We start from the raw sequence: 15,451 nt of genomic DNA on the forward strand, positions 1-15,451 counted from the left end.
TGCCCATCTATAACTACACTTGAGAAGATAGGAGTAAGTTGTCTTCTTGACCAGCTGTAGTCCAGATTGGTGTAAGTACACCAACAATACTGTTAGGGATGGAGTTCCAGGACTTTGAATCAGTGATTCTTAAGGAAAGGTGATACATTTCCAAGTGAGGATAGAGAGTGGCTTGGACAGAAACTTGCAGGTGGCATTGGTACCTTGTCCTTCTCGATGTTAGTGAGCATGAGTGTCGGATTCAATACTCTCTGAAGGAAAGAATTTCACCTCATTTCTATTGTATATGGGCAACCACCTGTTTTTAAATCGTGATTCTAGTACCAAATTCTCCCATAACAGGAAGCATCCTCTCCACATCTGTCCTGTCAACACTCTTCAGGGTCTTATATGTTTGCACATAGCCACTTCTTACTCTTTTAAATTCCAGCAGTACAAGCTTACCCTGTCCAACCTTTCCTCATAAGATGTTCATTCCAAGTATTAGTCTGGTCAATCTTCACTGAACTGCTTTTGAAGTATTTAAAACTTGCTTTAGACAAGGTTGCTAATACTGTATAGTATTTGGATATGGTCTCACCAGTGTCCAGTATAACTGAAGTAGAACCTTCTTACCTTTATACTCAATTTCCCATACATTCTATTAGCTTTCCTAATTCCTTGCTGTACATGTATGATAGCCTTTTGTGATTCACGCACTAAGACTCCTGGATCCCTTTGCATCTCATGGCTCTGTAATCTCTCACCATTAGACAAAATATTTATTTTGTATTTATGCAGTCAATGCAGACAATTTCACACTTTCTCACATTATATTCCATTTGCCTGATCTTTGCCCATTAAATTAAAGTATTTGTATAATTTTATAGACTCCTATGTGCTCTTCACAACCTACTTTCTCACCTATCTTTGTGTGATCAACAAAAAAATCCAAAAAATTCAACAGAAATCAGCCCTTTCAACATTGTGCCCTCTCACCAGCCAGCTAATCTGAACCTCTGCTGCTGTAGGAGAGCACCCCTTCACCCCTCCATGTCCCCTTCCCACCAAATCCATCTCTTCTTTGCAGGAGGTTTAATCCTGAAGCCTCAATCTAACAGGTTGCCTGAGAAGGCCTATGTAGCTTCCTACAATTCACCTTCTCACTGTAGGTGAATCCAGAGTCATAAAATGATGCTGCCCCTTTACCTTGAAACTGATGTTGCTGCCTCAAAAGTTAACTTGACCACAAGGATTTTTCCAAAAGCTGCAACCTAATATTGACGTAAACTGGTCTGGCAACGATTACACTGACTAGAAGATACTGGCATTTAGTTCTGTTCTGCCCCAAATTATCTGAACTCAGAAGACACAGTACTGTTTGTTTTACTGTTATTTGAGCCAGCCATTGGCAGGTCAAAACAGGCACAATGAGGAGGAAGTATGTGGGAAATGATGCATCAGCAACAGTTAATAGTTTCAGTGAGAAGAAAGAGATACCAAGAGAAAATGTGGTTGTGAGTAAGGTCAGGTCATTAGTAGTATCCATTGATTCGTATTCATGGATAGTGATTCAAACCAAAGGATCAATTCATGAACATTTGTGACTGCAAATGTTCTGGTTTTGTTGCTCACAGGAGCCCTGACAGTCAACCAACATCAAGAGGGAATTATTCCACAGAGGTCAGTATCCCATCACCAAGTCACCCTTTACTTACACATGGAGAGTCTTTGACACTGATCCAACTCCCTCAAAGCCAACTGTCATCATGAAGAGTATGTCTGACACTCCTGTTCTTTTCTTTTTCTTTTTTTTTGAAGAAATTTTCTTTATATCAACTGGTTAGCAAATCTACAAACAGCTCAGTACAAATAATTTACATCAATACAACTATGGAAGGATACTTCAGATGCTGTTAGATTCAAAACATGTTTTAGCATTCAGCAGCAGCATAAGTGGTTGACTACAAAAAATATTCCATAATAAAACCAGTCCTGGTGTAAATATATCATTGAAGATCACATCACATTAAGCTTCAATTAGACAAGAACTATTTACAATTGTGCACCACTATTTTTGTCGAGATCCACCATTATCTGTAAAACCATTTGGGCCACTTTTATATTAAGGTACATGTGCATTCTCTGACAAGGGGTGTCCAAAGTTTTGCTTAATTGGTCACAAAGCTGCATATTAGAGCTCCAAGGGCCATCTAAGTATTGATGGATGACGAAAGATCATTGTCCATCTTGCTTGTCTTCTAGCATCAGGTTTGTGCTTTTTGTGTTTTTTTTTAGCAATAGGAATTTCTTCTGGATTCCTGGTTTCTGAATCTTCATTAGATTTTGGCAAACTATATCTGGCCTCAACTGTGAAATCTTATTCACAGCATCTTTCAGTTGACATTCCTGTTCTTATCTGTCAGCCAGAACTCCCTGATTGGACCAGATTAACAGCCTCAAACAGGGAACTCACATTTTATGAGGTCCACCTGGCTAACCTCATTACAATTGTTACATTCCTTCCTCTCTATGTCCAAGAACGTGGACCCGCTATTTTGTATTTTGCTCCTCCAGGGGCTTTTTTGCATTGGTTGAAGTTCCTCCAATTCTGCCTTTGATACGGGTGGTGTGTAACACACAATAGCTTGCCTCTTGTGCCCGCAGCATCTCAGAAGAAATGTATTCTCTTCAGGCTGCAAAGATGTCGAGGTGGCAACATCCGCCATGTCTATCTCAGATTCTGGAGATATCTTCAATGTACGATGGAGATGCAGAACCCACAGGTTCTAGAACAGTAGGAAAGTCTGTCAAGGAAACAGGAGGTTTTGTTCCCACAGTGTTTGTGAGTTTGCAGCTTTCATATAGTCCACATGCTACTTCAGGACTGTCGCATATACCAGAACTTTATACTGGACCTGACCTCTCGCTGACCACGCTTCCTGCCTATATGCAGGGCCATTCTTGTGGTTCCTACATCAAACTTCATCCCTTGAAGTAAGCTGTTACTCATGCTCAACAGAGGTTTGTGTCTAGCATTGGTGTTCCTGATGCTGTTTCACCCTCCTCTCTAAGTCGAAGAAGATCAGATTTAACCTGGTGCGGAGTCTGCAACCCATTAGCAAATCAACATGGATAGTTCCAGCAGAGATGTAAAGAGTAGTCCTATAATCAACAGGATCTGGGACAGTTTAGTATCTAGTGAAGTTATAGACTGTTTCTTTAAGCTTATCTTCAAAGTTTGGACTGCTCTTTGCCAGGCCATTGGATGATGGATGGTATGGAACTGTTCTTATATGTCAAATCCCATTTGACCTAGGAAATATTCAAGTTCCCCAATGGTAAATGATGGCCCTTTATCTGTGGCCAGCACTTTGGGAGTCCATGTATTGCAAAGATACATGCAGTTTTCCTACCATGGTTCCAGTGTTTGACGAATGAACTCTATGTGCAGCCACTTTGAGTAGGTGTCCACACTGACTAAGAACATTACGTCTGTGAAAGGACCTAGACAGTCAACATGTAACCAAGTCCAGGGTTTGCTCAGACATTCCCATGAATGTGGGGAAGCTGCTGGGCACTGCTGCACCAACGCAGCCATGTCTGTATCCAATCCTGGCCACCAGACATAACTTCTCACCAACATTCTCATTTTGGAAACCTGGATGACCCTGATGGAGTTTAGCCAGTATTGTCAGCGACCTTTCCTCGGGACAATCACTCTTGCTTCCCATATTAATGTGCCGTACTCTACTGTGATTTGGAGGTTTCAGTTCTGTTTGTGATGGCCCTTTGGTTTCCCTCATTACCACGAGCTGTTTCATTTTTGCAAGGACCGGATCTTTCTGCATCCAAAGTCTGATATTGTCAGCTGTGCTTGGAAGTGGTATCCAGAAAATTTATAACTGGAATAGACTCTTCTAGTTGCAGTACCAACAATGGTGTAACTGCCAGCGGAGGCGGCTCAATATCCACTTGCCTACTGAATGATGTTCCAACTCGTAATTACACGCACTTGGTATTAAAATCCACTGCTGAATTTGGCCTAAAGCAATGGGCAGTACAGCCATGTCCTCTCTAAGTAGACCGAGCAGAGTTTATGGTCTGTTAGTATTACAAATTTATGTCTATAAAGGTATTGGTGAAACTTCCTGACCCCCAACTAAGACCTCCAAACCTTCCCTCTATATCTGGGCATATTTACACTCTGCATTAACAAAAGTCCTTGATGCATATGTTATTGGATGGTCCTTTCAATTGGGAGATTTAGGAGCCAATACTACCCCGATGCCATACGTGGAGGCATCGCATGTCAATACCAGATCCTGCTTGGGAACATAGTGTGCTAACATCTTAGTGGATGATAGCTGTTTCTTCATTTCCCTAAAAGGTATGGCTTAGCTAGGTAACCATTTCCAATGCTGACCCTTTTTTGAAGAGTTGATCAAAGGTGCCAGGATGGAGGCCAGGTTATGTACGAACTTTCCAGCCCAAGGGAAGGCCTAAGCTTCAGTGCATGCATTGGAACTAGAGCACCTTTGACTACCTTCAGTTATCTTCCAATGGGTATAACGCAGACTTGTTGACTCTGTAGCCCAAGTAGGTCACTTGGGATGCCTAGAACACAGTTTACCATCAGAGAAATGTGTAAGGACTATTTCCAAGTTCTCTAAGTTCTCTTTATTGGTCTTCCCTGCTATTAGTACATCATCTAGATAAATGGCAACCTGGGGTAGACCTTGTAAAATGGTGTCCATCATCCATTGAAAAATTACAAGCTGACAGTACCCTAGATGGCAGTCTTGTATATTGGTACGAACCCTAACGAGTATTAATTGTAACATACTTCTGGGAATCTTCATCGAACCACAATTGTGAGTACGCATGGCCTATGTCCAGCTATGTGAAGAACAGTATCCCCCACTTCCAGCTTTGCATATAAATACTCAATATGAGGGATTCGGTCTTTATCTAGCTATGATAAATGGTTTACCATTTGTTAACATTCCACACAAAGGTGAACCGACTGGTTGCGCTTCACAATCGGTACGACCACAGAGTGGACTGGTTTGTTGATTCCTTCACTTTTTTGTCTCAATTTTTGCCTGTAAGGCAAATGGCACTGGGTGGGCCATGCAGAATTGTGAAATAACTTCCTGGTCGACACGTAAGATGACCTTGGCTCCTTTGATAGTCCCTAGACCTTCTTGAAAATCTTCCGGGCATTTAATTAGGACTTCACTCAAGCAGCCATTTTCCAATAGAAAACAATTGAGCCAATCTCTGTGAATCTTTCTCAACCAATTTTGCCCATCAAATTTGGGCCCGAACCTTTTACTATAATAAGTGGTAACTGAACCAGGTGCTTCTTAAAAAAGACTGGAACCAAAGTTATACCCTTAATCTGCAAAGAATCCATATAGGTTTTCAGTCTAGCTGAGGTCTTACACAACTCAAGGGTTGGAATCCAGAGAGAATTTTATTAAGGACTGGTTCTGCAATCACTGAAATGGCAGACCGAGTAGTGACCTCCATGAGACCTGCGTGGCCATTTGACCAACTGTTTATTTTGATTGATTCTGATTTGAATGTTATTAAGCAACTTAACTTTTCCAAACCAGATGTAGGTGGACTTTCCGGGTGTGTACTCTCCTGGATACCGGCCTATGAGCTCTCTTACTCAATTTAGAGCTATCAAGCTTGTTTGAAGTCTTGAGTCCATATACCAGCAGCAACTACAATAGCTTGCAGCCTGGATCTTTAAGAAAATTTTAGCCGTTTAGCAGAGGCTTGCCTTTGTTTTGTGGTTTTGCTGTGGGCTGACCTAGAGTCCCTCTCAAGTGGTGTTTCCCAAGCTCAGCCAAACTGGCATGAGTGTCCACTTCCATCAGAATGCCCTGCAACTCTGATGCTCAACTTGTCACAATTTCCAATGATAAAGCTAGTTGTAGTGCCTGTTTGAAGTTGGGCTTCAACTAGTAGGCACTTTTGCATGATTACATCATTAATCCCACATACCAAATGGTCTCTCAGCATCTCATTGAAGGTTAAATCAAAGTCATATTCTTCTGCCAGTCTTTTTAATCAATCAAAAGTCTTGATACGGCTTCCCCTGCTTCTCAAATTACCGAGTAAAACTGATAGCATCTTAGAATTAAGGAGGCTTGGGGTCATAATATTCCTGAAAAGGTTTTAGTATCTAGTACCTCAGGGAAAGTTAGATTCCTAATAAAACTATGGGTCCACAAGCTGTCAGAAAAATTACTTGTTGCTTTTCATCTGCTCCAATGTCATTTACCCAGAAAATATGATGCATTCTTTTCACAAACTGGCCCTAGTCTTTGATGGCAGGATCGAACAAGTCAAGCTTCCCAAATAATGGCCTGACACCAGAAATGCTTATCCCACCTCAAAGAAAACTATTGCGAGCCAATTTCTTCAGGAATATGCTTTTCCCTTGGTGCCAGTGAAATAACTCCACAGAGGCTGGCATCCTGTCACCAAATCACTCTTTACTTACACGTGGAGAGTCCATAACACTGATCCAGCTCCCTCAGAGCCAGGTTGTAAAGTGATTAGGATGTCTGACAATTCTATTCTTTTCTGTCAGTCAGGGCTCCCAACTAGGCCTGATTAAAAGCCCCAGTCAGAGAATTCCTATTCCAGGAAGTCAACCTGGCTGACCTTGTTACAATCATTACAAACAGGTGCACCATCAATATACAGAAAATACAACAGGGACAAATCATAGAATCCCTACAGTGTGGAAACAGGCCATTTGGCCCAAAAAGGACATGACAGCATTTGAAGAGTAACCCACCCAAACCCATTCCCCAATCCTATTACTCTACATTTACCCCTAATTAATGCACCTCACCTATATATCCTGAACACTATGGCCAATTTACCTAACCTGCACATCTTTGGACTGTGGGAGGAAACCAGAGCACCCGAAGGAAACAAGCACAGACACAGGGAGAATGTGCATATTCCACACAGACAGTTTCTAAAGGCTGAAATCGAACCTGGGTCCCTGGTGCAGTGAGGCAGCAGCGCTAATCACAGAACACTGCGCTGCCATAATATACTACCAACACACGAACCATCTGACAGAAAAATGAATCATTAACTTGCAGACTATCAACTGCAAGAGCACAACATAAAATTTAATTCTCAATTGTGAAAGAAAAGGAAAGAGAATAGAAGAAGGGAGAACAGAAAGAGCAAAGTAATTAAGAGTGCAATGAGAAGGAACAGAGGAGAATGAAGGTAGAAAGGCAAGTTCAGGCATGAAAAGGTAGGAAGGGAAAAGATTGAACAGGGAATACCAAAGGGAAAGGGATGGGAGAAGAAGAAAGTAAAACAAAAAGGAGAAAAAAATAGGAGAACATCTTACTCAGAGATAAAGAGTGAAAGAAGAACAGAAAGTAAAGGTGAAGCAGATTAGAAGGATGGAATTGAGTTGATGAAGTAAGGGAACACAGAAGAGATGTGTATGATAATTGTAAATTAATTGGGTGTTTAACTGCATTCAGGTGATGAGGATGCACCTGTATACAAATATGTAAGTTGTGCCAGCTCATTGGTTTAGGAGTGTGAATTACACTTTAGGATTAATTGCCAAATATGAGAGTGTGCCAGGATCCAAATTGTGGACCAGCCCATCTATATCCTCTAGTAGTGGTCAGAGATTGTGTTTTCCTAATATTTTCCTGTTCATTGTTATGAATCAAGCCTTTCTTGCCTGGTGAGTACTGCTAGAGCTGAAGTGCATTATCAGCCCCAGACTCATGAAATTGCTATTTTAATTTGGAATGTTTCTTTTAAAGTCTCTTTTTCAGCTCTACCTGTTTAAGGAGTGAATCTTGAATTATTTAGTTAATTGATATACTCAAACAAAAATAAGAAAATATTTATCCTTTTGAGGGACTAATTAGTTAATTTGGTTATTTGTTTCTGGTTTGCTCAATAGAATATATAGTATGCTGTATTTATTGGATTGAGCTATGTGTATCTGTAAGTGAAAACTTATAAGTGCTTTAAAAACTAATCCTCCAGTTCTGTCCTTCACTGACTAGCTACCAAACAAGCTGTAGAAGATTACACTTGTGTGTAGAGTTTGTGATAAGATAGAGTTTACATGGAATGTTGAAGAGTCATTAGGCAAATAGTGTCTATGCTAGGATGGAGTGTGCCTGCACTGTCAGGAGATGAAATTGGTGAATTTGAGTCTGACAGAGTGTAATATAGAAGGAGCAAGATTCTAAATTAATGATTGCTCAGTGTTCTCTGGCATTTTTTGGATTTTTGTTTCTCAATGATCTGAACTGAATCAGCTGCTGGGAAAGTGAACATTGTAACTGTGGACTTTCATCCTGCCACTCCACTTTGGGATCCATTTTCACACCTGCAATTTATATGTCTTTGTATTTATCTTATCAACAGATGAAAATAGCTGCATAACTTTCAAAGTGGTACTTACTAGAAGGTGTTGCACATGCAGGGGTGGATATCTGTGGGGGCCCCCAGCCTTTCATATTATAGGCAGACACCCGGGCATAGTAGGAAATTCCCTAAGAGGAAACCAAGAAGATCGGATTTTGTAAATTTATTTTTAAAATCACAACAATGTTGGCATTTAACCAAGGCAACAATATTGCACAGACCACAGATATTAACTAATCCAATATTTTAAAATAACTTTGATTTGTGAGTTGAGCTTATTAACATGAGGAATATCAGTGCTGGGAATGTAACATTTTCCATTTCAGATATTTGGTGTTACCATCATATTCGGAGTTGGATACAGAAAGCGTTCAGCTGAATAAGCCCTCAAACTGTCCTATCAAGTGTACATACCCAGTTTTTCTTTTTGGCCATGAACAAAGCAATACATTTCATAATAGAATTAGCATATACTCGAAGTTCAAACAAGGTATTACTGATTAAGGGTCCATGATGATGATATCCTATTTTACCTCTAGAACAATTTTTCATAATGTTATTACATCGCAATCAGTGAGCATGTACATCCATATCAGGATTGGTAAGAAATCCCACTACCTAAGAACACATTCTATATAGTTTTGCATCAGTATTTATCAAGAAGGAGGACATAGTAGGATTAGGGAGGGGTACATTTTAAGGCATGTTGATTATCAAGGAGGAAGAGGTTTGGTTATCCTGAAAATTGATGGGATCTATCTCAGGATACTGATGGAGGCAAATATGGAAATGTTGAGACCTTGATAGAAATCTATATATCCTCTCTAGCCATAGGTGAGGTCCCAGAAGCCTAGAGAAGAGCCAATATTGAATAGGACAATAAGGATAATCTAGGAAATTATAGGCCAGTGAGTTGTAGATCAATTATAGGGAAATTATTAGAGGATTCTTAGGGACAGGGTTTATTCATATTTGGAAAAGAATGGACTTATTATGAATCGCTTTGTGCTGGGAGCAATTGTCTCTCAAATTTGATTGAGTTTTTTAAGGAAGTGATGAAGACAATTGAGGGTACAGCAATAGATGGTATCTCCATGGACTTTACTAAAGCATGTGACAAGGATTTTCATGGCAGGCTGGTCCAGAAGGTTAAGTCACATGGGATTCACAGTGAGTTGGTAAAGGGCTAGGCCGTAGAAGACAAAGGGTAGTTGTGGAGGAGTGTTTTTCTGACTGGAGATTTGTCACCAATGGTGTTGTGCAAGGACCAGTGCTAAACCTTATATAAGTTGCAGATAGTGAGGAAAAATGTCAAAAGATGCTGCATTTTGAAATAAATGTGAGGTGCTCCATTTTGGAAAAGCAAATCAGAGCAAGACTTACACACTTAATGGAAAGGTCCTAGGGAGTATTGTTGAACAAAGAGACCTTGGAATGCAGGTTCATAGTTCTTTTGAGAGTAGAGTTGCAGGTAGCTAGGATAGTGAAGAAGGCGTTTAGTATGCTTTCCTTTATTGTTCAGAGTATTGAGTACAGGAGTTGGGAGGTCATGTTGCAGCTGTACAGGACATTGGTTAGGCCACTTTTGGAACATTATGTGCAATTCTGGTCTTCTTCCTATCAAAAAGGTGTTGTGAAACCTGAAAGGGTTCAGAAAAGATTTACAAGGATGTTGCCAGGGTTGGAGGATTTGAGCTATAGGGAGAGGCTGAATAAGTTGGGGCTGTTTTAGATTAGATTAGATTAGATTAGATTAGATTACATTACAGTGTGGAAACAGGCCCTTCGGCCCAACAAGTCCACACCGACCCGCCGAAGCGAAACCCACCCATACCCCTACATTTACCCCTTACCTAACACTACGGGCAATTTAGCATGGTCAATTCACCTGACCCTGCACATCTTTTGGACTGTGGGAGGAAACCGGAGCACCCGGAGGAAACCCACGCAGACACTGGGAGAACGTGCAAACTCCACACAGTCAGTCGCCTGAGGCGGGAAATGAACCCGGGTCTCAGGCGCTGTGAGGCAGCAGTGCTAACCACTGTGCCACCGTGCCACCCACTGGGGCATCGGAGGCTGAGGGGTGACCTTTTTATATAGGTTTATAAGATCGAGGGGCATTGATAGGATAAATAGACAAAGCCTTTTCCCTGGGGTCAGGAGTCCAGAACGAGAAGAGTAGGTTTAGGGTGAAAGGGGAAGATATAAAAGAGACCAAAGGGCAACTTTTGCATGCAGAGAATGGTGCATTTATGGAATGAGCTGCCAGAGGAAGTGGTGAAGGTTGGTACAAATGCAACACTTAAAAGGCACCTGGATGGGTATATGAATAGGAAGGGTTTAGAGAGACATGGGCCAAGTGCTGGAAAATGTTGGCAACTAGATTAGGTTAGGTTATCTGGTCAGCATGGATGAGTTGGACCAAAGGGTCTATTTCTGTGCTGTATATCTTTATGACTCTATACAGCAGGTTGGGTGCAAAATCAGCAGGTGGAGTTCAATCCAGGCATCTGAGATGATGCATTTTGGGAGGTCAAATGCAAGACAAATGTATGCAGCAAGTAGTAGGACCATTGGTATATAGAGAGCTCTTGGGGTGCAAGTCCATAGCTCCCTGAAAGTGGCGAAACAAGTTGATAACTTGGTTTAAAAAAAAGGGATATAGTATGCTTGCCTTCATCAGTCAGGGCATTGGGTATAAATGTTGGCAAGTCATTTTGCAGCTGTATAAAACTTCTTAATTAGTCCACATTTATAGCAATGTATGCATTCTTGTTACCACATTAATGCCTGCATGTTATTCCTATAGAGAGGAAGCAAAAGTGGTTGGCTGGATTGGAACATATTAGCTATAAGTAGTGGTTGGACAAACTTAAATTGTTTTCACTAGAGCTGAGGGGTGACCTGAAATAAGTATATAAATTGAAAGGTGTGGATAGGCAGTCTTTTTCATGATGGAAATATCAAGTACGAGGATGTATAGGCTTAAAGTGAAAGGGGAAAAGTTTTTTTTTAAAGGAGATGTTTTTCTTTATTAATTTATCCATTCGCAGGATAAGGACTTTGGTGGCCAGGCAGCATTTATTGCCCATTCCTAATTGCCCAGAGGTCAATTGAGAGTCAACTACATTGTTGTGGATCTGGAGTCACATGTAGGACAGACTGGATAAGGGTGGCAATTTCCTTCCCTAAAGAACATTTGGAACCAGATGGATGTTTCTGACAATTGACAATGGATTCGTGGTCATCATTAGACTCTTTAATTCCAGATATTTATCGAATTCAAATTCCACCATCTGTTGTAGCAGGATTCGAACCTGGATCCTCAGAACATTATAGAATCCATACAGTGTGGAAACACTCAGCCCAACAAGTCCACACTGACCATCCAAAGAGCAGCCCCCTACCCTTTCCCTGTAATTCTACATTTCCCATGGCTAATGCACCTAACCTACATATCCATGAATGCTATAATATAGTATATAATTGAATACTATAGGCAATTTCACAAAGCCAATCAACCCAAACTGCACATCTTTGGACTGTGGGAGGGAACCGGAGCACCCAGCAGAAACCCATGTAGACATGGGGAGAATGTACAAATTCTACGCGGCAGTTGCCGAAGGGCGGAATTGAACCCTGGTCCCTGGAGCTGTGAAGTAGCGGTGCTGTGAAGTAGCAGTGCTAACCACAGAACTACCTGTCACCCCTAACAAAGTGGTGGAGATCTTTTTTAATTCATTCGTGGGATGAAGGTGTCACTGATTAGGTTAGCATTTATTACCCAAAGGGCAGGTTAAGAGTCAACCACATTGCTGTGGGTCTGGGGTCACATGTAGGCCCGGCACATAAGGATTGCAGTTTCCTTCCCTAAAGGGCATTAGTGAACTGGATGGGGCTTTGCAACAATCAACAAAGGATTTATTATCTTCATTAGATCCTTAATTCCAGATTTTTGAAAAATTGGATACAAATTCCACCATGGTAGGATTTGAATCTGTGTCCCAGGATGTTACTGGGATCACTGGATTGATAGTCCAGTGATAATACCATTAGGCCATTGTCGCCTTTTTATATCTGGGTCTCGAGTTAACAGTCCAGTGATAATATCCTTAAGCCATAGCCTCCCCTGTGCGAGGCCAGTTTTGTTTTACACAGATGGTGCTTGAAAGGCATTGTTGGGGTGGTGGTACAAACCGATATGAAAGCAACGTTTTAAGGTGCATTTAAACAGATACATGAACAGGGAGGGAATATAGTGTTATGGACCATGCAGACAAATGGGATTAGATTAGAAATGACATCATGATCTGCATAGACATGGTGGGCCAAAGGGCTTATTCATGTATTGTACTGTTCTATGTTCTATTTGTGGTAATGTAATTGATATAATGCCTAATGATTGATTAAATCGATCCCAAGATTGACTTTGTACCTGGGTTTATTAAAACGTCAAGCTAAATTTTTGAATTTCCCTCAAGACTATAATAAACACAACCAATAAAGAAAACTGCATGATGGAAAATGTGCATGCGCACAAAGATACCTTTAAGACAGTATGAAGAAAGAGTGTCCTTTTTTTTTTGTTGATGGGTTGTGGTTAGACTCAATTACTTTTTTTCACGCAGCAAAATTATGTTACACACAACTAAGTGACTTTCGCACCACCAAAAAGTGTTTTTTTTTCTTCTTTTTCTTTTAACTACCAGTAATCAAGTATTTGCATGCAGTGCCCATTAAGGGCAATGCAAACCATCAAATGTGAGGGTGAGGTAGGGAGAGAGGGAAGGGACTAAATCAAACTGGAACCCAATTACATTAGCTTGATTGTGAGTATATACACCTTTTTTTTGAGTAATTGGAAAACTGGGTAGGCATCTCGTGTGATAAATGATCAATATTATGATTAGTGGCTGTTTCCTGATACTAGTTACAAATGGCATGCGTAAGTAAACACACAATGGAAGAGACACGACCTGTTTCCAGTAACTGCTGGTTCACTGTAATTAAAATCAGAAGTTTTGAGACAAAAATCTGAATTGTAACAGGTCATAAAATTCAAGTGGATTCTACCTCTCAAGGAACTGATGATAACTTCACAAATCACCAGTCTAAGTACAATATTCTTGTACTGAAAACAATCATGAACTAATGTTCTTCCTGGTCTGCTGTAGCCGTATGAGTCAAGATTACAGTGGTGCTGGAAAAGCACAGCTGGTCAGGCAGCATATGAGGAAAATCTGAAGCAGACATACTGCAAGCAGCCATCTTAAGGTCTCTTCAATACATTCTGCTGTGCTCATTATGTAATGTCAGGTGTGTGAGAAAAAGTACAGTGACTGAGCATCATAAGAATATTCAGAGGTATGAAAGTTACTATGAGCAACTTAAACTAAAATAGACCTAAAGAAACATGATACAACTGAAACACAAGAGAGAAAAAATGGCTGTCCCATTCCTCTCCAAGATTCAGTCAAAATGAAAGGTGACATGAAGCAAAACTTGCAGTGTTTCAACACACTGATGAAATTTGTTTAACAAGGCCAAGGTTGTCCATCATTACATTCTTATCACTTTAGGAAGGGAATAGTTCAGAATGTATTTAACCCCGAATTGCTCCAAAGAATAGAAAAAAACCAGAAATTTTTAATGTTTTGAAGTCATGTTTGAACCTGAAGTGTACTGAACTTATGAATGTTGGGTTTTTTTTTTCGGTACTGGGGCCCAAGGTACAAAAGAGTTCATTGACCAACATGTGAACTCATTAACTCCGTTTACAAAATCCTGTGAATTTGTGCAATTAAAAGATGATCTATTCAAGCAGAGAATTGTATAGGCATAAGGAATCCTGCAATAAGGACACTTCTACTGGGGGAATGAGAAGCCAAGTAATTGGCAGGTGGATAATTTGCTATGGTTGTAAATCAATAGCTAAAGCATTTTCATGACAGACCAGGTCTTACATAATGCCAATAGATACTCTGGCCCCAAAAGGCAGAACAATCACAAAGGGGAGATTGCAAATACTGCGGAAGACACTGTGCAGAGAAGAAAGCATACTAGCATGAGGAAAAGGAGTGTTCTTGCTGCACACATCTGAACCATTTTGCACATAAATGTATGGCTAAATGGAAGCATAAAACTCAAGTACAGATAACTGCAAGACTGATAGCAGCTGAAGGTCTTGATGAATCACCACACCATGCTGCAGGTTCATTTAGTCAAATCAATAAGTGATATAAGGTGTTGGAAATTAGGGTTCCCCTTAAACCGCTGTTCACTTAGCATTCCATGTTTGGTATTTCCTGCATAGCTTGAGATCCCATTTAATTGTCATATCAGTAACTAGCCTTCTGCAAATATAAGCAAATCTCTAGTAAACGAAAACCGAGGAGAGGTTAGAAGAATCACCAAGGTAATGACTCATGTCAAAATTGATCAGACGCCATTCTATTCCATTATCAGTGCAGTACATTGAAAAATAAAAGGTTTTTAGTTTTCACAAGGAATGAAAAATTAACCTAAAAATGGAGTTAGGCAAAGGGACAATGGTCATCCAAAATTAGGAGGAGCTGTCCCATGATCAATGGATGAGAGGGTTAGACAGGTGATTGACATAACAATCATGACAAATCACCAAAATAAGAGATATTGACATGATAGGTGTGCAGGAGGGAGCAAGGTTATCCAGGGAGATGTGCCACACTATGACCTTGTCTAGACCAGGAGTTCCTGATCACTCTAAGGAAAGAACAAAGACGGTTAATATCAAAGATCACCACAAAACACTGCAAGACAAATGGGATGTAGAAGTGTGCTACCTCTACTCTTATTGACACAATGGCCCTGGGATCAAAGCCCACACCAGCCAAAATAGTGCAAAGCTAAGCAAGCTGGAAAACTGCTGATGACACTTGATATCCCAGACAGACAATGGATGGGAGTGGGGCTCTTCACACGCAAATGTAATTATCTTGTCACCATAGACTAGCATTCTGACTGCTGGAAAGTCGATTAGCTGACT

General features: G+C 40.6%; 1 protein-coding gene across 13 annotated transcripts in view; it reads right to left on the reverse strand.

The window, feature by feature from the left end:
• The window catches only part of LOC122560664 (ankyrin repeat and fibronectin type-III domain-containing protein 1-like), a 931,085-nt gene that overhangs the window by 100,058 nt on the left and 815,576 nt on the right, over positions 1-15,451 (reverse strand). For all 13 annotated transcript variants that reach the window (XR_015760575.1, XM_087997831.1, XM_087997829.1 and 10 more), the window contains one exon: positions 8,462-8,552. Coding sequence is in view for 12 of the 13 variants with exons in the window: in XM_087997831.1 (XP_087853957.1) it covers positions 8,462-8,552 (91 nt within the window). In the remaining variant the exon portion in view is untranslated. The remainder of the gene's footprint in view (positions 1-8,461; positions 8,553-15,451) is intronic.

This window comes from Chiloscyllium plagiosum, unplaced genomic scaffold (genome assembly GCF_037043375.1).
Source record: "Chiloscyllium plagiosum isolate Xiang-an unplaced genomic scaffold, Cpla_swu_hap1 HiC_scaffold_20, whole genome shotgun sequence".
Classification (NCBI taxonomy): domain Eukaryota; kingdom Metazoa; phylum Chordata; class Chondrichthyes; order Orectolobiformes; family Hemiscylliidae; genus Chiloscyllium; species Chiloscyllium plagiosum.